Source organism: Rhamphochromis longiceps, linkage group LG7, assembly GCF_057381845.1.
Source record: "Rhamphochromis longiceps isolate RC_006_pf linkage group LG7, R_longiceps_female_GT1.1, whole genome shotgun sequence".
Classification (NCBI taxonomy): domain Eukaryota; kingdom Metazoa; phylum Chordata; class Actinopteri; order Cichliformes; family Cichlidae; genus Rhamphochromis; species Rhamphochromis longiceps.
Genome location: NC_140563.1, coordinates 40,725,193 through 40,750,243, shown reverse-complemented (window position 1 = coordinate 40,750,243; position 25,051 = coordinate 40,725,193). Strand labels below are relative to the sequence as shown.

Genomic DNA, 25,051 nt, shown 5'->3' with positions numbered 1-25,051 from the left:
AACAAACAGAAATTGTCGGGCAAGAGGATATAATTTGAAATCACATTGTCTCTAACATGCTAACATCTAACATCTCCCTTTATTATGCCTGCTCTCATTCCATTTTGTTTTGGCCTACCTTTTCTGTCACCTATCAATGTACATACTTGAATTGGTGTGTTGCACAGTTTTCATTGTAAGAGTCCTACAAAAAAAAAAATAGTTGCAGTCTATTTTTAGTGACAAAAAAGTGGTTCGTCCTTTAATTAACCTCCTCTTCTTCTTCTCTCCTCTCTGTTTCTCTTCTGCTTATTGTCCCCTCCCTCAGGATGGCTTCACTCCCCTTGCAGTGGCCCTACAGCAGGGCCACGAAAACGTAGTGGCACTGCTCATCAACTATGGCACCAAGGGCAAAGTCCGCCTCCCTGCCCTGCACATTGCTGCAAGAAACGATGACACGCGCACTGCTGCAGTTCTCCTGCAGAACGACCCCAACCCTGATGTTCTTAGCAAGGTATGCATTCACTGAGTATGGGTAAACTAAACTGTCAATAAGTCAGTCAAAAAGAAAAGATGTTGCATGAGCACAAAAATGCAGCTGATAAGGAAGTTCTTTCAATTAATTATACACATTTAAGGAAAATTCTGTAATCTCCTTCCTTCTTTTATCTGTAAACCTTTCACATTGTCCTTATTTAGTAAATATTTTTAAACTGTTGCTTGCTAATGCCCATTGTGTGTCTGTCTCTCTCTTTCTCTTTAGACTGGTTTCACACCTCTGCATATTGCAGCTCACTATGAAAATATGAGTGTAGCCCAGCTGCTGCTGAACAGAGGAGCGAATGTAAACTTTACCCCCAAGGTCAGTTTAATATTATAAAACATAACGATTTGCTTTTCTACATATATATCTACATGCAGAAGCTTTTAATGTAAATATAGCTGGGATATAAATTATACTATAAGCATAAAATTGACTTGATTTATTGACTTTGATTGTTTAGAATGGCATCACACCCCTTCATATAGCCTCTAGGAGGGGCAACGTAATGATGGTCAGACTATTGCTGGACAGAGGAGCACAGATTGATGCCAAAACTAAGGTACTAAGCTGCAATTTAACATCTTCTACATTTCCCAGCCTGATTTTGGAGTTTGTTAGTCTGCACTTCATGGTGTTTATTTCTTGTCTAATTTGCTTCACTTCTCTCTTTGTAGGATGAGCTGACTCCTCTCCACTGTGCAGCTAGGAATGGTCATGTTCGCATTATTGAGATCCTGCTAGAACACGGTGCTCCCATCCAGGCTAAAACCAAGGTAGGTGGATTTTGTGAAATATTGCACTATGGCTGATCTATGGAGGTATGCTCTGTGGAAAAGAGGACTGAAAGTCGTTAGAAGCAAGACGAACTACAAGCTGCAAGAACCAGAAGTGGTGAAGTTAGATGAGTTCTAATACCTGGAGTCAACCATCCAAACCATCCAAAGTAACAGACAGTGAACAAGAGATGTGAAGAACAGAGTGCAAACAGGGTGGACAGAAGAATAGCAGCAAGAGTGAAAGGGAAGGTTTTAAAGTTGTGAGACCAGCCATGATGTTTGTTTGGAGAAAAGGGTAAGTGACAAAAAGACTGGAGGCAGATACGGAGGCGGCAGAGTTGAAGATGCTTAGATTTTCATTGTCCATAACAAAAGTTTGTCTATTAGAGTGACAGCTCAGGTTCAACAGTTTGGAGACACAGTTAGAGAGGCAAGCCTGAGGTGATTTGGCCATGTGAAGAGGAGGTATAGTGGATATATTGGACGATGTTGGACATAGGTTAAATATAGAGCTGCCAGACAGGATGACAAGAGGAACACTCCAGAGGAAGTTCATGGATGAAGTGAAGGAGAAGTTTGGTGTGACAGATGAGCATACTACAAATAGGGTGAGATTCCTGACAGAAGGAGAAGCAATCACCATGGCTGCATGTTTCATTAATGTGGAGTCTTTTCCACATTTAGCTACTGAGAAAATCCCATGATGACTCAGTCAGTGTCAACTCTCCAACCTGCTCTGCCTCCATATAGCCTACAGTTGATCGCTGGAGTCCCTATCGTATTGTTCTTTCCTACAGAACGGTCTATCCCCCATCCACATGGCAGCTCAGGGGGATCACATGGACTGTGTCAGGCAGCTACTCCAGTACAATGCTGAGATTGATGATATCACACTCGACCATTTAACTCCTCTTCATGTAGCAGCCCACTGCGGTCACCATCGCATGGCCAAAGTTCTCCTGGACAAGGGGGCCAAAGCCAATGCACGGGCTCTGGTGAGTAACCGTTTTCTTTTGAGATAATTTCTATTAAGTTACTGTGGAAAGTTTTAGGCAATGAATGTGATCTCTATGGCATTCATACATTCTAGGATCTTGTGTTAATGAGGAACTAACTGTAGCAGTAATTTGATATTCTCCGTTTCTCAAAGTTGGCATAAACTCAGCTCACATTGCTTTGTCTTCTGCCCTTAAATGAGTTATAGTTGTGTTCAGTTCAGCAAACTTCTAAATTAGTAAAAAAAAAAAAATCTTTATATTAAGTCCTTTAAAAATAACGTTTTCTGTAATTTTGAGTTGAAAATGTACAACCCATTTTTAAACTGAAAAGTCAAAAATCTTCAGCACTGTGATTTATTTCTGAGCTGTTTTTTTACTATTTTTTTATGTTTGCAGAATGGCTTCACACCTTTGCATATTGCTTGCAAGAAGAACCACATGCGGTCTATGGACCTGCTGCTTAAGCACTCTGCTTCCTTAGAGGCTGTCACAGAGGTAGGATGGTGTGACCACGAGGAAAAGGGTCTAAAAATTAACAAATCCTTATCCCGATGTGCAAGCCCTCACCCTGACAGTTGTATGGTACTTGACAGAGCTAATCACAGCTCTCTAAATCGCTGCCACCATCATTGATAGTAATCCACATAGGCCAGACAGACGTGGCTAATGAGGTTAAATGTAATTTAGCCTATTTATAATGCATGAGTTTGATGTGCTTTTCTTTTCTGTTTTTTGTTCACAGTCTGGTCTCACTCCTCTTCATGTAGCAGCTTTCATGGGGCATCTGAACATAGTGAAAAACCTGCTCCAAAGAGGGGCTTCACCCAATGCTTCCAATGTGGTGAGCACTGCTTTTCTCATCCCAGAACAGAACAAATTGAATCTGACTGAAAGGGGAATAAAGTCACTCCTTTGGAGATCTGTTTTGTGGAATGCATATTAAATAATAATTAACTACTGGATTACTGAAATTAAAAGGCCAATCTGAACCATGGCCTTTAATACTACGATAGAGGATTAAAACAAGATTTACTCTAAATTTTAAAAAATATGTGTGTTTGAACTTTATCAGAAAGTTTTAAAACTCAAAATAAATAAATATAGAAACTTTTCATTGTAGGTTGTTACAGATGGATGAACTGCAAATGTCAGTATACATATGGACCCTTATATACACATTTGGGGTGCTATTTTGTCATTTGAGTAACTACCTGTATTTATCTACATCAGAAAGTGGAGACTCCTCTTCATATGGCCTCCAGAGCAGGACACTGTGAAGTTGCTCAGTTCCTGCTCCAGAACTCAGCACAAGTGGATGCCAAGGCTAAGGTATGAGCTGAGTAGTAGTACTAGTAGTACTACCAATGCTTCCAAGCAGAACACGGAGGGTCAGCCTGTCCATGCCACTAAATAAACAAAACAAAACACAAAACAAATATTTCTACAAGCTCCTCTGGGTGCAAAGACCGCCTTTTATCATTTGAGGAATATAGCCAGAATCAGACAAGTTTTGTCAAGCGACACTGCAGAGGTTCTTGTCCATGCATTTGTGTCTTCACGTATTGATTATTGTAATGCTCTTCTTTCTGGGCTACCAAAGAAAAGTTTTAGAGGTCTACAGATGGTGCAAAATGTAGCTGCTCGCATTTTAACAAGAACTGGGAAAGTTGAGCACATTAGCCCTGTACTGAACTCTCTTCATTGGCTACCTTGTCAGGTTCGAGCAGATTTTAAGGTCCTGCTGCTCACCTACAAGGCTTTAAACGGACTGGCACCTTCATACCTCTCTGACCTTTTACACCATTATGTCCCATCCCGTGCTCAGGACTCAGGACTCTGGCCTTCTAAAGGTTCCTAGAGCCAGAAAAAAGACAATTGGAGAGCGTGCTTTTTCTTTCCATGCCCCGTTTCTGTGGAACAACCTCCCTCGAGATATTAGGCAGGCATGCTCTTTGGAGGTTTTAAAAACTAAGCTGAAGACACATTTGTTCACCCTATCTTACATGTCTTAATTCTACGGCTTTTCGTTTTTGAATTCTTACTGTTTTAACTTATTATTATTATTATTGCTGTGTATCGCTTTTATTTATTTATCTTTTCAGTTTCAAATAGCTGTACAGCACTTTGTTTGAAAGCGCTTTATAAATAAAATTATTATTATTATTATTATTACTAGTAATAGTACCTTATTCAGCACCCAAAACAAACTTACAAATGATCGTGCAGCAATTATCAGTCAATCACTGATCTTTTTAAGTTGTCACAAACAATGCATAAAGGCTGTTTCATGTACACAGTGGCAGGTTTTATTAGGCATGATGTTTAATTTCCCGATGCTCAGCTGTATCTGTTTTCCAACTTGAACTAAACTCATTGTCCTCTGTGTCCAGGATGACCAGACACCTTTACACTGTGCAGCCCGTATGGGCCACAAGGAGCTTGTCAAGCTGCTCCTTGAGCACAAGGCCAGCCCTGACTCAGCTACAACTGCAGGTCACACACCTTTACACATTGCAGCACGTGAAGGACATGTCCAGACTATTCGAATATTATTGGATGCTGGAGCGGAGCAAATAAAGATGACAAAGGTAAAATCAGAATTAAGATTAAATGCTCAGTTAGTGCAGACCGCGTTTTATTGCTAACTGAACCGCTTCTGGCAAAAAATGACCGTTGAGGTTATTTGAGTCTGTCTTATGCTAAATTAAATAATTTAAAATAATTTTATCAGCTAAATATAAGCACAGATAGCCACAAATAGTTACATATAGTAAAACCCCATATTCAGAAACATTGTGGTGTACAGATGCAACTGAATCTTTGACAAACATCTTAGTCTTTTCTTCTTCTTCTTCATTTGAGTAGAAAGGTTTCACTCCCCTCCACGTGGCCTCCAAATATGGAAAGGTAGATGTGGCTGAACTCCTTCTGGAAAGAGGAGCAAACCCAAATGCAGCTGGGAAGGTGAGCCAGTCTGTACTTTTGTTGACAGGCAGTGAGGAGCAGTTCATTCTGCAAGTTTGACCCCACCCCGAGATAATTTTGTTTTCAGCTAATTGATTGATTACCATGGTATGTGTTTCATATATACATGTTTCTGTGTGGTTTTTTTGCATATGTGTGTGCATCTGTGGGTTATATATATGTTCATGCGTATGTGTGTGTGTGCGTGTGTGTTTGTGGTTAACAGAATGGTCTGACACCCCTTCATGTGGCCGTCCATCACAACAACCTGGATGTTGTTAGACTCCTGGTCAGCAAGGGAGGATCTGCACACAGCACTGCCCGAGTAAGATGTTCACACATATGTGTGTGCACATTAGAGGCAGGCCAGCATAACCTGCCAATCCATGACTGACAATCATACAAAACAGGCTAAATTAGAGTGATTCTCAAGCATACATTGACTTGCATAGCAAACTTTGTACTGGCAAGTGCTCTCTCACAGCAGCGTTTAAGTTATATGCTGGAAGAATAGCAATGTCCACTTTTTTATTTCTGTTTTGTCCTTGTTTCTTTCTGCAGAATGGATACACTCCCCTTCACATAGCAGCCAAGCAGAACCAGATGGAGGTGGCCAGCTGTCTTCTTCAGAATGGGGCATCGCCCAATTCTGAGTCCCTCCAAGGCATCACGCCCCTACACCTGGCTTCACAGGAGGGACGGCCTGACATGGTGGCTCTGCTCATTTCCAAACAGGCCAACGTAAATCTTGGAAACAAGGTATAATATTAGAATGGAGAGAATTGATCATGTTCTAAAGAGTAAAGTTTAATTCCTGTAGTTTTATATGTGCTTTTTTAAAATTATTATTAGATTAATATACTGTCTATACAATAGATAAACTATGATGCTCATTCCTCTGGTCGTTCTTTGTAGAATGGACTGACTCCTCTGCATCTTGTGGCCCAGGAGGGTCATGTGGGCATCGCAGACACTTTGGTCAAACAGGGGGCATCTGTTTATGCTGCTTCACGTGTAAGCTACATCGATTCCACTGAATACACATAGACATAAAATACCATGTGTGTGTGATGAACTGAAGAGATGGCATCTTTTGTCTTTATACAGTCTTGTGCGCCAAATGACTAAGCACATATTTGCCCGATATTTAGACTGACAATTAATGGGTATCACTAAAGCAACTAAACAACAGCTTGCTGTCTTTCTCTCTTTGGCTCAGATGGGCTACACACCCCTTCACGTGGCCTGTCATTATGGCAACATCAAGATGGTGAAGTTCCTTCTGCAGCAGCAAGCTCATGTGAACGCCAAGACAAGGGTAAAATTCCTTGTCAGCACCCCCCCTTTTTTTTTAATCATATTTAGTTTCTTCTTTTGTCCGTCAAAACTTTTTTATCGCTTTCTTTTTTGCTGCAGATGGGCTACACCCCTCTGCACCAGGCAGCCCAGCAGGGCCACACAGATATTGTCACACTCTTGCTGAAACATGGAGCCCAACCCAATGAGATCACCTCGGTGAGAAACCTTTACTAAACCCTTCCTTGTGCAGCAGTTTTTCTGAAGGAACAAACATGTGATAACAAATAAAGAAATTGCCTTCAGTAGAATAGTTAGCACTAGATTAGATTCAGATCACAGATCATCATCATCATCATCATCGCTCTCTTGACTGATAAACATTCCTATCCTGTTAAATATTTCTCTGTAAACGTTTTTCCACATGCACAATGTATGTGTGTTCACTGTCAGGACTATTATTTACTTTTTTAGTTGCTGTGACTACGTTGCAATGAAACTTTTTTTTTTCAGTGTGTACTCTGGAGCTAGAGTTCCCCAACTAAAATTGATGTTGCATCCTATTTTGTCTATCCATTTATTTTACATCAGTATTTTTAATTTTTGATACTTTGTTCAGAGATTATTTTTACATCACTACATACACCTGACAGCCCTAATTGGTTAGTTAGATTTTAAATTAAGATTTTGACAGGCACAATTTATGAAAGGCCTGAAAGATGCAGTTTAAGACCTAGTAATTAAACCGCAAAATTTAATAGCTTTTTTTTGTCTTTCCATTCACTAGTTTTGATATATTAGAAGTTTGGACATGTGTATAACTATGGTGGATACTGTCCAGTATATGTTTGTTGCAGCCTGTAGGATATATCAGTTCACCTTTTGCCTTCATTTTTCATATTTTTTTATTTATGTTGTAGATGTGTACCGTAATTCTAAAAACTATATTTCTTACAGGACTCCATGCAGTCATGATAAACTAAGTATACCTTGTAGCTTGTAAAACAACCTTTAGCTGCAACAACTTGAAATAATGATTTGCTGTATGACTTTATAATTTACAACATTGCATTAGTTTATGGAGGTTTGCAGGCATTCATTTATATACAGATCTCTTATGGTCCCATCACAGCATTACAGTCAGGCTGAGGTCTGCACTTTGACACTGTGACACCTTGATTCCTTTCTTTTGCGGCCATGCTGTTGTATACCAGCCAACCTTTAGCTCTTGGACAGATGGCCTCAAATGTGACAGATTTCATGGTCAACTCAATGAATACAAGGCGCCCAAGCTGCAAAACAAACCCAAATCATCACCCGTCCAGTACCAGCATGCTTGGCAGTTGACATGAGGTATTTGTTTTTGCCAAACATGGTGCTGAGCAGTATGGCCAAACATCTCCTCTTTGGCCTTGTTTGTCCAAAAACCTCTTGTGGTTTCTTCAGATGCAACTTGGCAAACTTCAGCCATACTGTCCTGTTCTTTTGAAGGAGAAGAGGCTTCTTCCCGGAAACCCCATCAAATAAACCATACTTGTTGAAGTTGATTTTAATAGTCAACATGCTAGCAGAGACCTGTAGAATCAGAGCTGTAGCTCTTGGGTTTTTTGCACTTTCTGAGAATTGTAGAGAATCTGTTGGGATGTTGACTCCTGGCAAGATTGTGGTATTTTGTCTACAAACACCTGAATGCTTTGAGATCTTCTACTTTTGTTTTTCACAGGACACTAAAATACTTCTTTTCCCCAAGAGTATATGTTTTCTACAGGAAAGAATAAAGTTCTTAAAATCTGTGGAAATGATTTTAGTAATTTTAATTATCTGTCTCCGTGTAGAACGGCACGTCTCCCCTGGGCATTGCTAAGAGGCTGGGTTACATCTCTGTCATCGATGTGCTCAAGCTGGTAACCGAGGAGTCCGTTTCTGCGGTGAGCATGGTTCACCTAGTTACACCAGTACATGAAGAAGAAACGTTGACCCACCATGATCAGATGTTCACTGAGCAAACTCTGTTTTCCTAATTACATTCAGCTCCCTCACTGCTTGCAAATTAACTCCCACCCTGGTTCTCCACAGATCACGACAGAGAAGCATCGGATGAGTTTCCCCGAAACTGTAGATGAGATTTTGGATGTTTCAGAGGATGAAGGTAGGCTGTCTTATTTGATTATGTTAAAAGCATCAACTGTGCAGCTTTGATAATTAACTTTCAGCTCTGATTTTGGTAGAAGACGAGCGCATGGGAAGTACACTGACATGTCGAAGTACCAGCATGAATTTGACTGTATATGTGCGACTGTTTATAACACCCTTTTCCATTTGTCTTGTAGGGGTTGCCCAGCTAACGTTAGGTAGGACTGTGTCTGTATCTCTGCCTTGTCCGGTCCGGTGACTCGTAAACTTGTGCCTTCATTGCAGTTGCACTTTCTCATTTTCTCTGTGTGTCACTAAATGTCTTTCTAATCAGTTCTACTTTCGACTCCAGCCCTGTTTGTTATCCTCTATTTTCTCTGTCTTATCTTTGATCTCTCCTGTTCTCCCTCTTGTTCAGAGATTTGCTTTTTCTTTAAAAAGTCTGTTTGTCATCAGCATGTAGTCACAACATTTTCCTTTTACCAGCACATATCTGGTCATGGATCTATCATTGACAGAACTCCAATATTTCTGTATTTAAATTTAAATGGCTCCCTTGCAGTGCAGCGTTGCTGTTCCTCCTGATTTTTACAGTGTAATTGATCCATAAATGGATAAAACACATACTGTGGCAAAGCTGTGACACTTTCCAGCAAACAGCTCCAGTTTATACAGTAATCGGCTTGCCTTAAAAATCTAGAAAAAATAAACCAAATTCGAATCTTTTCAACACGTTTTGGAAGCATTTTTTCCTTTTGCAATGTGTTTTCTTGTTTTTATACTTGTTTAATTTTCTCACTTTTTACTTCTTTAACATTTTTTTGCTTTGTTTTCCTGAACAGCTTATACGAATGGGTGCTAAAGTGTCTGTCTTGTGAAGCGGTTTAAAGTTGTTGTTATAATTATTATTTTAGTATCATTCCTATTTAATAATTAAGGTGTTTTCTCCTACACAGAAACAACCATCACCACATGTGATTTCATCTTTAATGGGCATGCTCACTAAAAAAGCTGTCACCAGGTGCCTTGCAGTTTGCTGTCCATGCAGTGTCCTAAACTGTGTTGATATTCACTGTCTTACCAATCCTCTTCTTTCACTACTTTGGTTTCCATCGGCTCTGGTTGTTGTTGGTTTGACTCCATTGCTTGGACTAAAATGTTTGGAACTGCTTTGTGGCCATTTTTTTCTGTGGTTTGGTGAAGGGATGGGAAGGATGGTGGAGTAGTAATTACAGATTTCATCTGGGGATTATATCAAAATTGATTTTACTCGAATTTGAAGAGAGTTCAAGGTTTTGAGAGCATTTCTCATAAAATACATTTTGAAACAACTTGAAATGTATTGAGATAAACTGATATTTATTGGGAGAACTTGTCCTTAATTTAAAGTTTACTCCGTATCCCCCTGGTGTCATCCTTTTCTCTCTTACTTCCTTATGTGTTCCTTGCAACCTGTTCCTTACCACTTATTTTTCTCTGTGTTCATTTTCCATGTTCTTTCTAAACATTTCTTTTACATTTTTACCACAGGAGACGAGTTGCTGGGGATGGACGGAGCTCGCTATTTGAAGCTTGATGATTTTAAGGACCAGGATGATGACTTTCTCTCCCCAAAGAAGACCCTCAGAGACTTTGAGGGCGGCATGGGCACCACGTAAGTCAGTGTGAGGTGGTGTGACGAGGAGTCTTTATGTGAAGAATGCCTAATATGATATAATTGAAAATGAAATTTGAGCTGGCGATTAAATTACTGACATAGCTCATTTATCCTTACCTTAGATTATGAGAAGCAGCAGAGTGAGCTCATATGATTTTATTAGAATTTTGATAGCGGTGTCATATTCAGCGATGGTTTCTTGTCTTACCTTATTCCTACCTCCTCTTCGACAGTCCATATTCTCCTGCTATTCCCAGGATCCCCTGTGTGTCACCAGAGACAGTTATGCTGGATCAGGTATGCTTAGCTCGTGACTAAGAGTGGCTTTGTAAGCATTTGTTACTTTATCTTATCCTCCTGAGACCTGAGCTCCCATTTGAATACTTTTCTAATTTCTTCTAGCTATTTGGGATTAGTTGGATCTGATAAGTATATAAACTAAGCTTCCTCTTTGAATAGGAAGCCATTGATTTGTTACGTAGTTGTTACATACTTGTATGTACTCGTAAAGGGACACTTAATTTAAGTTAACATTGCTTGACAATCACTTTCTTGTGCAGAATGAAGTTTTTAAGGTGCAAAAAAGAGGCTATAGAAGACAGATATTCAAATGGAAATATCACTAACTTATATTATTGAACCAGATTCTGACTTTTATTCATACCTCTTCCTTTATTATGGTCTTCTCTCTGCTTCATGTTTTATATCACCTCTTTCTCTTTTCATATCAGTCTTTCCCTCCTACTTTTCTCTGGTTTAATCTTCTCAGTCATAGCTGTTTTACAGCCTCAATTTCTCACCGTTTTCCATTTTCATTTCTCCCTCTCTGACCTCAGCACACCCCCGTCCCTTTGCCAAAAGAATATGATGAAGATTCTCTTATCCCAAGCAGTCCAGCTACTGAGACTTCAGACAATGTCAGCCCTGTAGCCAGCCCTATTCACACTGGGTGAGTTATTAAAATGTTTTTCTTCCCCGTTAAACCAAATTTTTAAAATTGCTTTTATGTTAAACAGTATCAGTCGTCGATGCTTCTTGTCAGGATTCTTATTATAGTGTTTTGGCAGACTGTGAAATTTCTGGCTTTACAAAAAAGTAAATAGAAAAAAAAAGTGCAGATAGTGCAGACTTGTTAAAAGCCTATGATGATAGTCAAAAGCATATTATATTTATCATCTATTTTTCTCTTAACCTGATTATAATTAACAAAATTGTTTAAACTCTAATGTCATTAACATTTAAAACTGGCAACCGATTCCATTAATTCATCTACTGAGGTGATAGTTTATGTGACAATAGCATCCTTTACTTATATACAATCTAAAGTGCTCTGTAAACTGCTACGAAAAAGGGCCTAGGTAAATGCAGTCCATTTATGTTTTAATGTTATTGCATAGAGGTATGATACCAAAAGATAAATGGTGGTTGTAATGATTATCAGTGATGATCACGATGATCACAATCCAAATTTACAGATATCTTATATTTAAAGGAACTGTATTCCAGCAATAAACACTTTAATTTATCAATTATGCAAAGTCATAATTTACTGTAACTGTACCTCCATGAGTCAGCTTTTGAAATAGTGAGTATGAAAAGATGACCTCAGACATAGAGACACCTGTATTAAGCCACCGGTATAATGCAGGAGAAGCAGAATCGGGATCTCTTTCAAATCTTTTCACATCATTCTTGCTGAGCATTGCTGCAGATCACTCGTTCTCTCCTGTCATATCCAGACAAGCAAATGAAAAGAGCGCCTACACAGTCAATTGATGTCTTCTTTATGAATAGCATAAACCATGAGCGGGCAAACCAGATCAATTCAAAACACTGCTGAACAAACAGCACATGAATAATCTGTTCCCATCTCGTAGAGCTGGAGGATTTCCCTGACGAAAGTCCAGTCTTTGTGTTTTTTTTCTTTCTGTCGTGTTTTATTAATGTTTAAATGTGTGTTGATAAAGTAAAGTTTACATGTTCTTAATTTATGGCACCATGTAACTCAGCTTCCTGGTGAGTTTCATGGTGGATGCTCGAGGGGGCTCCATGCGAGGCAGCAGGCACCATGGACTACGAGTGATCATCCCTCCCCGAACCTGCGCTGCACCGACGCGCATCACTTGCCGTCTCGTTAAACCCCAGAAACTGACCACGCCTCCTCCACTAGTGGAGGGCGAGGGCCTCGCTAGCCGGATCATCTCCCTGGGGCCGTCCAGTATGCAGTTCCTTGGGTAAATCAGACCTTTCTTTGGTTTATTAACTGTATTTGATCGTATTTGACTGTGCATTTACAGTCAAAGCAAAATACTTTTGTGTGTATTTGAGTGCCTATATGTGCATGTATTTGCGTGGCTCTTAATAGACATGACATGTCCAAGACAAGTTCAGTGATTGTGCCATTTAATGGACAAGACTAGATCATGATGGGGTATTTATAGGAAAATAGTCATTTAAGCAGTTTAAAACTAACCTATCACAGTGTAAAATTACAGAGAATATGGGGATCATCTACGGTACAAATTATCTTAAAAATATTTTTAAAAATCTTCAGAAAGTATTGTACACAAAGGACTAGGTTGAAAACCAATGCTGAAAGGTCCAGAGTCATGCTGGGATGATGTATCAAGCACTTCTGAAAACCATTGTGCGTGAGCACTGGTCATTTTTATTGTACAATATTAAAATTCTAACCATGCAAGGAGAAACATAAAAAGCATTCATAAACATGTCGTCTCTGGACATCAGCTCATTTAAAGAGGACCAGGTCTGACCAATCAAGTGGCAGAGGTTTTTTAGAAGTCACACATGTTGCATCTTCTAAGCTGTGAACATGCACTTCAAAAGGCTGTGTATTAGTGCAAATGGCATTGATAACTTGTACTGTTAATGTTAGTCTGGGCTCTGAACCAGCTGGCCTGTAGTTCAGAGTCATCAATTAGAATGTTTTGGCACACTGTGAAATAAAATAATACCGCAGAGCAGACCTCAGTCTGATGAGTACCAAACCAGGCAAGTAGGGAAATGCATTTGACTTTCAAAACTACAGCATTTAGTCTTCTCTGTTCCCCAAAACCTATAGATTGTCATTAAAAGACGAAGAAAAAGAAGATAAAATATGCACCTCTCCTACCTTTTTCTAAAAACCTTTCTGACATTTCATTCACAGACCAGTGATAGTAGAAATCCCTCACTTTGCCTCACTGGGACGAGGAGACAGAGAGCTTGTGGTGCTCCGCAGTGAGAACGGCTCGGTCTGGAAGGAACATCGTAATCGCTATGGCGACGAAGTACTGGAAACTATTCTGAATGGCATGGATGAAGGTTAGTGGGATTGTAATGGATGTCGCCTGTCAGGGAAACCTTGAGGGGTTGTATTAATCTTGATGTATGTCCCTGGAGTTACAGAAGACAAGCATAGGAAGGTTTTTTTTAAACACAGAAGCTGCCTCCGCAGCATCAGACAGGCTTTATTCCCACAAAGTGTTCATTTAAGACTGAAATTTTCAGCTAGACATGTATCCTAACACCTACCATTACCCTCTTTTTCTTTCCTCTTTATCTCTTTTCTCTGCTTATCTCCACTATTTCACCTAATATAGACTTGGAGAGCCAAGAGGAGCTGGAGAAGAAGAGAATCCGTCGAATGATCTCCACTGACTTCCCCCTCTACTTTGCAGTAGTGTCTCGCATACAGCAGGAGAGTGATCTCATTGGTCCAGAGGGCGGTCGGCTGACCAGTAAGCTGGTCCCCCAAGTTGAAGCCATCTTCCCTGAGACTGCTGTCACCAAAAGAGTGAGGCTGGGACTGCAGGTGAGAATATGAATTGAAAAGAGGCTTTGCACATGTACACTTTTCATAATTGCTTGATTGTTCAACACAAAAACAGATGTTCAAATGAGAAAACAACCAAGACTGTGCCAACATGTTTACCTCTGGCCTCATTTTCTGTTTGTGCTGCTTTCAGTCTACGAGTTCAGATTTGACAGATTTCATGCCATGAAGTTGATGTTATGTGTGTTTGACCAATGAGTCTGAAAATGCTTGAGTTTTGCTATCAGTCATGGAGACCTGATGCGAGACGTGAAGAGGCAGACTGATTTATTTCAGTACTATATACCTTAATGCTAGAAGAAAGGTCATCACTTGTCATTTGAGATATCCCATCAAATAGTAAATCTATATTTCATTCAGTGTTTTGTGATGTAGCATCAGTTATTATTGGTATTACTGTAAATCATGTACATTTTTTAAAGTAAATTTCTCTTGCCTTGCACTTCATTGTGATAAATTTGCTTTGGTTTATTCAATGAAAATGTAAAAAAAATACATCTACTTCACAAAATAGAGCTGTAACAAACAGTGATATCAAACCGATAGGAAGAAGATTTTCTCAGTTTTTAAACACTGTCAATAAGAATTTCATTGATAGAATAGGTTAATATAGAAAAATTATATACTTTATTAGAACATTTTCAAAATTTGCCTGACCTTTAAGAAGCATCTCTGGTGTTTGCAACACGTGGTGTCTGCCCTGCCAAACAGGAGCTTCTGGCAAATGTATGACTGGCTGTTACTCATCCAGACCTCTGCAGACACCCGTCTGGGAACTTGGCACACACTCATGCTGACTGATCTCTTTTCACACTACACCTACATTTGGCTTTGTTTTCCACAGCAGAAAGATTATGAAGGATTATGGCTTCTTCATTTCTGTTGCTTGGTCACTTGAGTGTACATCGTTTACGTTCTTTGTCATGGCACTAATGTTATGTACGTAAGAAGATTGCATGAGTTTTACTTTGGCTACGCTCGTCTGTTTTCCTTTTTATCCAGCCATTCGTCACTCCTCAGTTCCCCGATTTAAGTTGTGAGCCACAGTGACCAAGCTGATGCACTGATCTGAGTTTATGAATTTGTTGCATGTGTGAGTATGATTGGGAATTTGAAGTTTTAGCCTATTGCACATTTGCTTTTATGGTTTATGGTTTGTTTTCCTTTTTTAAACATTTTGTTTTAATTGTTTGTTGATCCTTGTGGAGTTTCTGTTATGTTTTATTTGTGCTTGAGTTTATCTTTTCCATTCTCCATGTATGCAGCCTTCTCCTCCTGTCTTTTCGTCATGTCCTCAGTGTCCCTTTTTTGCCATTAACACTTTAACATCAGGCACAACCAATCCCTGATGAACTGCTGACCAGGCAGCTTGGTAACCAGGCCACCTTCAGCCCAGTGGTTACCATCGAACCTCGGCGACGCAAATTTCACCGTCCAATCGGATTGCGGATTCCTTTACCACCGTCGTGGAGGGAGAGCCCTCGTGATGCTGGCGAGGGTGATACCACCAGCTTGCGTCTTCTCTGCAGTGTCATTGGTAGGAATAACTTTACAGAGTAATCCCTTTTTATATTTTGTTTTTTCTTGTAACAAACATGAGATACCTAGGATTGTATTCAGGAATTATTACCTTTCTCATTAGGGTACAAACAAAATGATCTGCCACCAGATTATATATTTTTTTGTGTTAAGCAGTTTTATTTACCAATTTGACTTTTTAGAGTAACCTTAAAATGACTCTTTATGGTGGTGAAGGGGAAAATTTGAAATACTGGGGCAAAGAAAATCAGAGCACCAATTCACTAAAATGGACCCTAACAAAACTGATTGATGGCAGTGGACACGTGGGTGTACTTCTGACTCAAACATCACAATATAAAAGGCTCTAATCTCCTGTTTTAATATGCAAAGCAGGGGTCATACATGGAGATGCACTTCTCAAAACAAACATGGCAGCAAAAGAGGAAAGTCGAAAAAATACCATACCAGTCTAAATTCGACTTAAACTGTATTTACATTATGTGAGTTTGAGCCGTCTCTGGAGAAAGACGACCAACATAAAAGGATATTTCTGAGTACTCAACTGGTAATCAAGTAAAAGCAAAAGCAGCATAAAATTACGTGCAAAGAATCTTGTCAGACGGAAATAAACATGCACATTAACAAAATGATTGAGATTCCAATCATGTCTCTGTGTAAGTTGTGTCCTCCATCTGTTAAAGCTGAGCCAAGGAGGACACAGGAAGCAGACAAACAGCAGAGGAACAACAGCTGTCTGTCTTAGCCTTGATTCAGTTGCTTTTATCATTGTAAGACAATTAAATTTTCATGCAGCAGACTAGAAATATTTCTCAAGTTTATCAGATCAATGTCATATAGTGTGGACTTCAGTGTGTGGGAGTCATTACAGGGAGTAGTGAAAAAATGACCAACAAAACTGCCTGGAAGTCATACAAAAGGGACGCTAAACAAATGATGCAAAAAGGAGAAGCCAGGATACTGGATGTATATATTCAAAAAGACAGTCACTAGATAATCGATAATAGGTGGGAGACCTAACAAAGAAAGGAAATAAAACTGATGAAGGTCCAACTTAGACAACATAATGGGACAGTTTTTCCAACACTTGCACATCAATCCAGGTGGAACAGCACCAGCTCAGTGGGAGGACATCACTGGAACCACCAAGCTGATGTACGCCAACAACTGTGCCAATTTTACCACCAATGTGTCTGCAAGGTGAGCTCAGTAAACACCTGTGCAAGCATGTTCCCAGTCAACTTTTTTTCCTGCACTCTTGCACACGTCTGGATTTAGATCCAGCTGGTTTGTTTAATTCTTATCTGTTCTCCTGCTATATCCAGATTCTGGCTGGCAGACTGTCCACGTACGGCGGAGGTGGTCACCTTTGCCAACCTGCTGTACAGGGAGCTAATGGCAGTCCCATATATGGCCAAGTTTGTTATTTTTGCAAAGATGAATGAGGCACGTGAGGGACGCCTGCGTTGTTACTGCATGACAGATGACAAGATGGACAAAACTCTGGAGCTGCACGAAAACTTCACCGAGGTGGCCCGTAGTCGAGACATTGAGGTGCGCACAGGGGCAAGGCCACAGAAAGCCAGCTTATTAAGGAGCGCAGTTGAACATGTGATTCGTTTTAAGTTCTCTAAAAAGTGGCGGCATCGTGGTGTGGTGGTTAGCACTGGTTCCTCAGACCAAGAAGGTCCTGGGTTTGAATGATGCTGTGTAAAGCAGGGGTCCCCAACTAAAATAACAGGAGGTTCACTACCTCCATCATCCAATCAATCTGGGTTCCGAACACTTTAAATGACCCAACAAAATTATTTTCTTTCATTTCTATTTAACATTTAATTAACAATATAGACTTTTGCCTTGTAACTACTGATCAATTATTCATATGCCATTAAATCATCTGCTGAACCGAAAAGTGTAATCCAGTTCAAGTACTAATATTAAACAAAAAACTATTTAACAATAAAATCATGCAATAATCTTTACCACATCTATTGCACATAACCCAACATTAAGGTGTCTTGATGCATGCTCAATCATCCAGGTAAATCCAAATCAAAAAAGTTGTTTCTGTTCATCTGGACGAACCGTTTTCAGTGGGAGAAACATTTCATTACTCATCCAAGTGACTTTTGAAGAAGAATGGGAAAAGGGAAAGACCACCTTTGAATCGATGAGCGAGCCTAAGGGTACATCTTTCGCTATCTTACAACGCTGTGATTGCAGCCATTCCCCAACTCTCTGTGAATGGTACTCATGGCCATTGATCAATGGTCTTTGATCAATGGGCTTTGATCAGTGGTTGTTAATCAATGGTCATGACAATTTGGATTTTAATGATTAAGAAACTGACCTCACAGCCCATTGTTCATTCAGTGGGCTAGTCATTGTGCAAAGGTACTGTTTGTAACGTTGGGGAAACCTGCAGTCAGCTGACACTAAAAAAATCAGTTGGATGACTGAAAACACTACATCCAGATGAACAGAATAAACTTTTTGGGACAACATTAAGGTGCAAACAATTCACCTAAAAAAACCCTCAATTTTCAGGAAAATTAAGAAGTGCTTTAAAACGGTGCAGTAAATATGTTTGACAAACTCAACACCATGTAACTTAAAACATACTGCAAAACAGTGCTGGCTCTCACTTCAGTGAGAGAAATTTGCATGTACATTTGCAGCTAGCATTTTAAAATTTGGGTGAAATGGGGTCAATGCAGTTCTTAAGCATGCATGCAAATGTTCATTAGTCAGCTGTGAGCGAATTTTGTCCATTCATCTTTAAATGTCAGATAGTCCACTATACATGCTTTTGATAAAGCCATCTTTTTTTACTCATTCAACTGTGCACCGCCAAGTCATCATTCTACTGTCGGCAAGTGCAAGCTCCCAAGCTGTAACTTAGCAACCTGTGTTGAAGGGCCCGCATTGGTTGTTCTTCTTTAGCGTTTTTTTTGGTGGTTGGTGGTGCAATACCGCCACCAGCTGGCTTGGAGTGTGGACTAGAAAGTCACTGATCCACATAGCTGCCCATCACGCCTGTTCAAAAGTCAGCCATGGCAGCCGGCAGGAATAAAATATCTAGCTACATAGTAAATGAGGAAATGCTTTGCGGTCTGGGGGAAAACCCTCTCGGGGTCCGGTTTGGGTCTGGAGACCGGGGGATGGAGACCCCTGGTGTAAAGTTTGCATGTTCTTCCTCCCACGGTCTGAAGACATGAATATGTTGAATTGTCCTAAAGTATGGGTGTCTGTCTCTGTGTGTTAGCCCTGAGATGGATCGGTGACCTGTCCAGGGTATACCTGTGTTGTTCCAAAAAGTGATTGCCTGCCAAAAACTGATTTCCAATGTTTCCGTGTATTTTTAATGTGTAATATCTTTACGCATGTTGGTAAATAGACTACAAAGGGGTTATATATAGAATTAAAAAATTATCTGTTTTTTCAAGTATCTTTATAACTCTGTGTTATTGTACTTACATTATAACCAATCCGGTCCTTTATCCCCACTTAAAGTATTTTTACAGAACTATTGTAATATTTGCTGCCATTTCTGCTGTCCAACTTAATCTTACAAAATACATTTTTAATGTTAATGAGATTTTTTTTAACTGCATAAATAAAGGTTCTATAAAAGTCGCTGCCAAAAACTGATTGCGGCTTCTACCTTGTTACACGAATGTTGTTTGTGGTCATCCATGAGGGATGCATTTGACATACTGTATGTTTCACATATTATAGCCCAACAAGTTACTTAAAGCAGTTTAAATACGAGCAATCAGTTTTTGGCAAATACCAGAAATCAGTTTTTGGCAGACAATCACTTTTTGGCACAACACCTGCTTCTTGCCCTTGTTTTTGCCATTTTTGTTATAGATTGCATTTGCTGCACCTAGAAAGACAATGGATCATTCTTTTGTTTGGGTTTTTTGGGTACAGCGTATTGTATCATGAGAAATCTGCATAAATTCCCTATGAACGAGTGCTTGTGAAATGTTATTAGAAAAAAAGCAATTCCATTTTTCCCTTTTATGTTATATTTTCCACAGCTAATGGAGGGCATGCCTCTCTACCTGGAGTGTTCCGGGAACTTGGTGCCCATTCGGAAGGCCACTCAGCAGCCTCGTAGCTTCAGCTTCCAGGCCTTCCGAGATAACAGACTGCCTGTCTCTGTCAAGGTCTGTCCCTAGCTGCTTGTTCATATGCCTGCTTCTTTATCACTTGCTACGTGTTGCTACAGTATTGTGTGTTTGTTTGTGTGTGTGTGTATACATGTGCAAAAGTGTGTGTTGTTTAGTTTTTGGATACAGTATGTCAAGGACTTTCTCACCAGTTATTTACACTCATGAGCACCTGCCGATGACTCAAACACTGCGTTCATATGGTGGTTTTTGTGTTTGCTTTTCACTCTCATATCAGTGATGTAAACACGTAGGTAATAGTACAGTCCTGTGCTCACTCTGCAATCATTGCATATTAAACACAGCAGTATAATTGGTGCACTATAATTGCAATATGCTACCTTTTTTCATAGAGTTGAGAGATATTCCAGGCAGTAAAGTTAAGATAAACATTAGAAATATTGGAATGTCAGGTTGTTCATCGGATCTCGGGATTCTCAGTTTCTTCAGTTAGCTTTTGGCATGGTGTGTCATTGTGAGTCCTTTTGTTCTTTTTTCATTTTCATTGTGCTTTGTTTGTTTGAAATGTAAAGGTAATAAAAACCAGCAATCTGATTTGATAGGGTGTTTTTGTTTTGTGTTTAAGTTCTTTATCAAATGCATCATAATTTCATCTCTTTTTATTCCACATTACATTGATGACTTGTGTATTTGTTCTTCTATTGATCGTATATGTTATATATTGTGTGTACGAGCCGTTCCATGCCTGTCCCGTGACCATATTTATGTAATTTCCATATCACTGTTTTTCCGTTCATCTGTGTCTGTCGATGTGATAAGTCAAGTATTGTTCAGAATCAGCTTGATGAATACTGGTAGCCAAGCAACAAACAACTTACCTGTCTAGCTGTCAACTCTCTTGGGTAATTGTTTGCATGTCCTGTGACTCCTTCACTTTCTTTGCCTGCCTTCCTATCTTGCGGCCTTGCCTGTCTGTATGTGTCTGTCTCACTGTCTCTCTTTCTCTCTCTCACGGTCACTCTGTAACTGTCTGGTCTGACAGATGTCCAGGTAAAATGTGCAGGTAAATCTCTCCCTCTTGCCTGCCTGTGGACTGCTTCCATCCCTGTTTCCCCCTGCTTCTCGTCCCATGTTACTGCGCCACATGCTCAGGACAACTGTTAAGGGATCTAGTGCTCTTTTTGATTTTTTTTTCTTCTTCTTGCCCATCTTATCTTCCTCTATTCTATCTTTTCTGCTCAATTTCTCTTCCCGCTCTTCTCTGCTCATCCTTTTCTGTCTTTCCATTCTCCTCCTTTCCCTCACTCCACATTATTCTATTCTATTTTTCTTTCTTCGTCTCTGTCTACCTGTTTTCTGTCTATGTTTAGGTCAGAGACAGTAACAAGGATGCCTCCGGGTTTTTGTCTTTTCTGCGGAAATGCACCAAGTATGAGGACACACAACACGTACTGTGTAACCTTAATATAACCATGCCACCTTGTGTCAAGGTAAGAATTTGGTAGCAAACATGCACACATAATAAATAGAGATGATAAAAAGAAAGATCACGCACTGTGACCTTATCTCGATAGATGGTCATTTTTTTCAGGTTGTTCTATCAGACTGGGGCTTGTCCAAAATATATGTGTGTGTTACATATATTATTATGTATTATATGTAATATTTGCGCTTATTAATTTTGTATAGACAAAAAGAGATTCCATTAAAAAAATAAATGTACAATAATACAACTGAAGCAGTATAACATTACACAGTATCAGTTAATCCTTTTGACAAAGGGTTTACTCTTGGACTGACAGGCTACCTTAAAGGTATGGAGACTCCTTATTTTAAAGGTTTAAAGTGTTTTAATCTAGTCTACTGCATTTTACCTGGATTACTATTTTAATATCAACCATTACTTTGCCAGGAGTCTGTCTGAAGTGCTACATCTGTCTAATGTTACATGGGTCAAACATGGTGACATGGGTGTTTGTTAAAAGTTCAAAAGTTCTGTGTAAGGCGATTAATTATTGTAATTCTTTCAATTTTTTAGGTTGTTGGAAGTGAGGAGCGCAGACGAACTTTAACCCCTCTTGCTTTGAGAGAACGCTACAGTGCACTGAACGAGCCCAGCGTGGGTAAGTCCTTCAATGCTTGACCGTCAGCCCTCTCCGAATATACACACAGTGGAGATGGGCACTGAATGTTGCACTGCCACTTTACCCACAACCCTGCTTCTTACTCTGCCCTCTCTATTTTCCTGTCTCGTGTGCACGCATGGCACAACAACTGAGCCTTGGATGCAATGTACTGCTCTACAGTATCCCACTAAGTTTTTTGCAGTGCAGTTAGTGGAAACATATTGAATGTGCAGCCACAAGATGAGCAGTCGCCCCCAACATGACCTGAAATGGCTCCATGGCACATGGCAATTTAGCCTTTTTCTGTCCTGAGTGTCCTGGTAGCTGTGACAATCAATGAATGACTTCTGTGGTTGGTTTTGCATGGCGCTGGTGTCTCCACTGCGATTTCCAATGGCATGGCAGCAGATACTGTTAGCATTAGCACTATAGCTTAGCACTGAGAATGGGCAGGACCTCGCAGTGGAGCAAGACAGATGAGCCCTTATACTGGCCTGTGGTAACTAAAGAGAGTCAAGATGACCATTCTGATTGGTTTAAATGGTGCTGATGGCGAGTGAGGGTGAATGGATAAAGGCCTTTTCTGTCTATCAAATACACAGCGCTGCTATATTGCACCTCAGTCTCTATTTAATGGTTACTGAATGCTACTGTGGTTAGCAGGAATAGCACCTGAATGAACCCCAAATTATGACCTTTCCTTGTCAAATGATGTCCTAACCCTGAGAATTATATGGGTAAAAAAACACTGTTGTTGGTATTGCTTATTTCCTCCAACAGAGCAGTGCTTTTGTCAAGGTACGTATTGAAACTTAACTGTCTTTTAGGTACAGATGATGAATTGGAATAACAAGAAGAAAATGAGTCAATACTAGCCACCTCTTAATAACATTTGCTTCAACACTATCAAGTCTAAAAAGAGTCTTAAAAAAGTCATAAAAAGTCTAAAAAATTCATCCCAATTAAAAAAAATATTTTTTTCCACACATCAATATCTGTTTGACTTCCCAAATACGTTTTTGTGTAAAACAGTATACTATTAGGTCATTGAAACATCTTTTACTTGTGTGCTGTATTACATGTTTCTAAACTGTCTGTGTGTTTTTTTTCTCATTAGCCACAGTGAATGCCATGGAGAGGACTGAGCTCAAAATCAACATCATATCCGAACAGCTGGGTTTAAGCTGGGCAGGTTAGTCACACTGGATACTGTACAATCTGTATATAAAATGGATATATAGCCATTTGAAAAAGAAATTCAAAGCCACATTGTGAAAAACTAAATGCACCCTGATTGCTTCAATAGAAAATAGCTACAAAGTTGGACCATGCAATGCTTATAAAAACTGCAAAAAAAAAAAACCCAAGAGCACCATCTCAAACTCTACAGGCCTCAGTTGGCAGTTGTTAAATGTTAAAGTTCATAATAACACAATTAGAAAAACACTAACGGGCTCAGGTTTGCAAAGTTACATTTGAATAAATGTCCTTTAGACAAACGAAACCAAAATGGAGACATTTGACCGTAATGTACAAAGCTACGTTTGGTTGAAACCGACCACAACAGATCAGCACTAACACCTTATAGCAGCTGTTATAACTCCTCTATATGCCTATATGCCTATATGCCTATATATATATATATATATATATATATATATATATATATATATATATATATATATATATATATATATATATATTCACACCAGTGTGTGAATGCGAGAGTGAATGAATAGTGGCATTGTAAAGCGCTTTGTGTGCCTTGAAAAGCGCTATATAAATCCAATCCATTATTATTATATGTATATGAATCACATATGAGGCTATCAATGGTTCCTGTTAGTTTAGAAAATTAGGAAAAACACGTATAAGGGCAGGATTATGTTGTAACAGACACATCACTACTGTATTAGTGTACAGAGTTCCTCGGTTTCTCAGACGGATCAAAGAGTCGCTTATCACATACTGTTTGAAAACATCAAGATGGCAACTGAGAAAAGAACAGTTATTAACCAGTGGGTTAATGAGTCCTGGCTAGGTACATCTTTTAGATCCGGTCTATGATGTAGACCACTAAACCGAATATTAAGGAAACCCCTGCCAGTTGTTATTCGTCCAGATCAGAGATCCTACTTATGTTTGTCCTTCCCGTAGACCACACCACCGATGACCAGCAGGAGCCCACGTCTTGCTGTTTTGTGTTATGCTCCAACCCAATTATTTGGATTTAGCAAGTTTCTCATTATCAAAGTCTCCCATCCAAGTTGGTGACTAAGAACGAGCAACAGCTTTTACTAATATATCACAAATCTGCAGGTGTGCCATTATACTTAGATTATTCACTTCATCTGTGAGTGGTTATACAGTAGTATTTTGGACTTAGTTGTATAAATATGTGCTTTATGTTTCTTTCTATTCTTAACTGTGTCCATTAGAGTTAGCACGAGAGCTTCAGTTTGGTGTGGACGACATCAATAGGATCCGTGTGGAGAATCCAAACTCCTTGCTGGACCAGAGCTCTGCCCTGCTCAACCTGTGGGCCAGCAGAGAGGGCAAAAGGGCCAAGAGTAAGTTAGCACTATATCCCTTTAAAATTCAGACCAAACGATTAAAACTTTGACTAGTGCAAATATTTCTGTGTCGGGGCATCCTTATCTGTGCATGTGACAGATATTTAAAAAGAAAAGTTGAGTGATAAATCGTGGAACCTTTGCCTCTCAGTGGAGAGCCTCTACTTTGCTCTGAAGAACATCGATCGTGCAGATATTGTAACCTCTTTGGAGGGTCAGGCTCCGCAACCAGCACCTGGTTCTTCAGAGGAGGGCGCCTGTCGGCTTGGTGACCGCGACTCCACTCTGTTGTCCCCCAGTGTCATTAATGGTAAGATACAGGAACACATTAAACATCCTACACACAGGACATATAAGAAGGGTCAGTTCAACATTTTTTTTAACAAATTACCTCTTTACGGTTAATTAGCAAAGATATGCTGTGCCTTAATTTTGTATTTTGTATTGTTAAATAGATTGACTTCTCTAGCTACATGTGTTGTAATTACAGAA

The 25,051-nt window shown here is 39.6% G+C and overlaps 1 protein-coding gene across 2 annotated transcripts in view; it reads left to right on the top strand.

Moving 5' to 3' along the window:
• Window positions 1-25,051, top strand: part of ank1b (ankyrin 1, erythrocytic b) — a 78,310-nt gene that overhangs the window by 39,861 nt on the left and 13,398 nt on the right. The window contains exons 6-38 of one of the 2 annotated variants that reach the window (XM_085413666.1): window positions 308-493; window positions 743-841; window positions 984-1,082; window positions 1,198-1,296; window positions 2,097-2,294; window positions 2,694-2,792; window positions 3,040-3,138; window positions 3,528-3,626; window positions 4,688-4,885; window positions 5,163-5,261; window positions 5,488-5,586; window positions 5,823-6,020; window positions 6,177-6,275; window positions 6,481-6,579; window positions 6,678-6,776; window positions 8,393-8,485; window positions 8,634-8,706; window positions 8,888-8,908; window positions 10,221-10,344; window positions 10,581-10,644; window positions 11,184-11,296; window positions 12,357-12,581; window positions 13,517-13,671; window positions 13,950-14,161; window positions 15,515-15,719; window positions 16,825-16,921; window positions 17,047-17,275; window positions 19,768-19,896; window positions 21,231-21,350; window positions 21,899-21,983; window positions 23,104-23,178; window positions 24,425-24,556; window positions 24,711-24,869. In XM_085413666.1, coding sequence (XP_085269792.1) covers window positions 308-493; window positions 743-841; window positions 984-1,082; window positions 1,198-1,296; window positions 2,097-2,294; window positions 2,694-2,792; window positions 3,040-3,138; window positions 3,528-3,626; window positions 4,688-4,885; window positions 5,163-5,261; window positions 5,488-5,586; window positions 5,823-6,020; window positions 6,177-6,275; window positions 6,481-6,579; window positions 6,678-6,776; window positions 8,393-8,485; window positions 8,634-8,706; window positions 8,888-8,908; window positions 10,221-10,344; window positions 10,581-10,644; window positions 11,184-11,296; window positions 12,357-12,581; window positions 13,517-13,671; window positions 13,950-14,161; window positions 15,515-15,719; window positions 16,825-16,921; window positions 17,047-17,275; window positions 19,768-19,896; window positions 21,231-21,350; window positions 21,899-21,983; window positions 23,104-23,178; window positions 24,425-24,556; window positions 24,711-24,869 — 4,180 coding nt within the window. The remainder of the gene's footprint in view (window positions 1-307; window positions 494-742; window positions 842-983; window positions 1,083-1,197; window positions 1,297-2,096; window positions 2,295-2,693; window positions 2,793-3,039; window positions 3,139-3,527; window positions 3,627-4,687; window positions 4,886-5,162; window positions 5,262-5,487; window positions 5,587-5,822; window positions 6,021-6,176; window positions 6,276-6,480; window positions 6,580-6,677; window positions 6,777-8,392; window positions 8,486-8,633; window positions 8,707-8,887; window positions 8,909-10,220; window positions 10,345-10,580; window positions 10,645-11,183; window positions 11,297-12,356; window positions 12,582-13,516; window positions 13,672-13,949; window positions 14,162-15,514; window positions 15,720-16,824; window positions 16,922-17,046; window positions 17,276-19,767; window positions 19,897-21,230; window positions 21,351-21,898; window positions 21,984-23,103; window positions 23,179-24,424; window positions 24,557-24,710; window positions 24,870-25,051) is intronic. The other variant, XM_085413665.1, reaches the window with a different exon arrangement.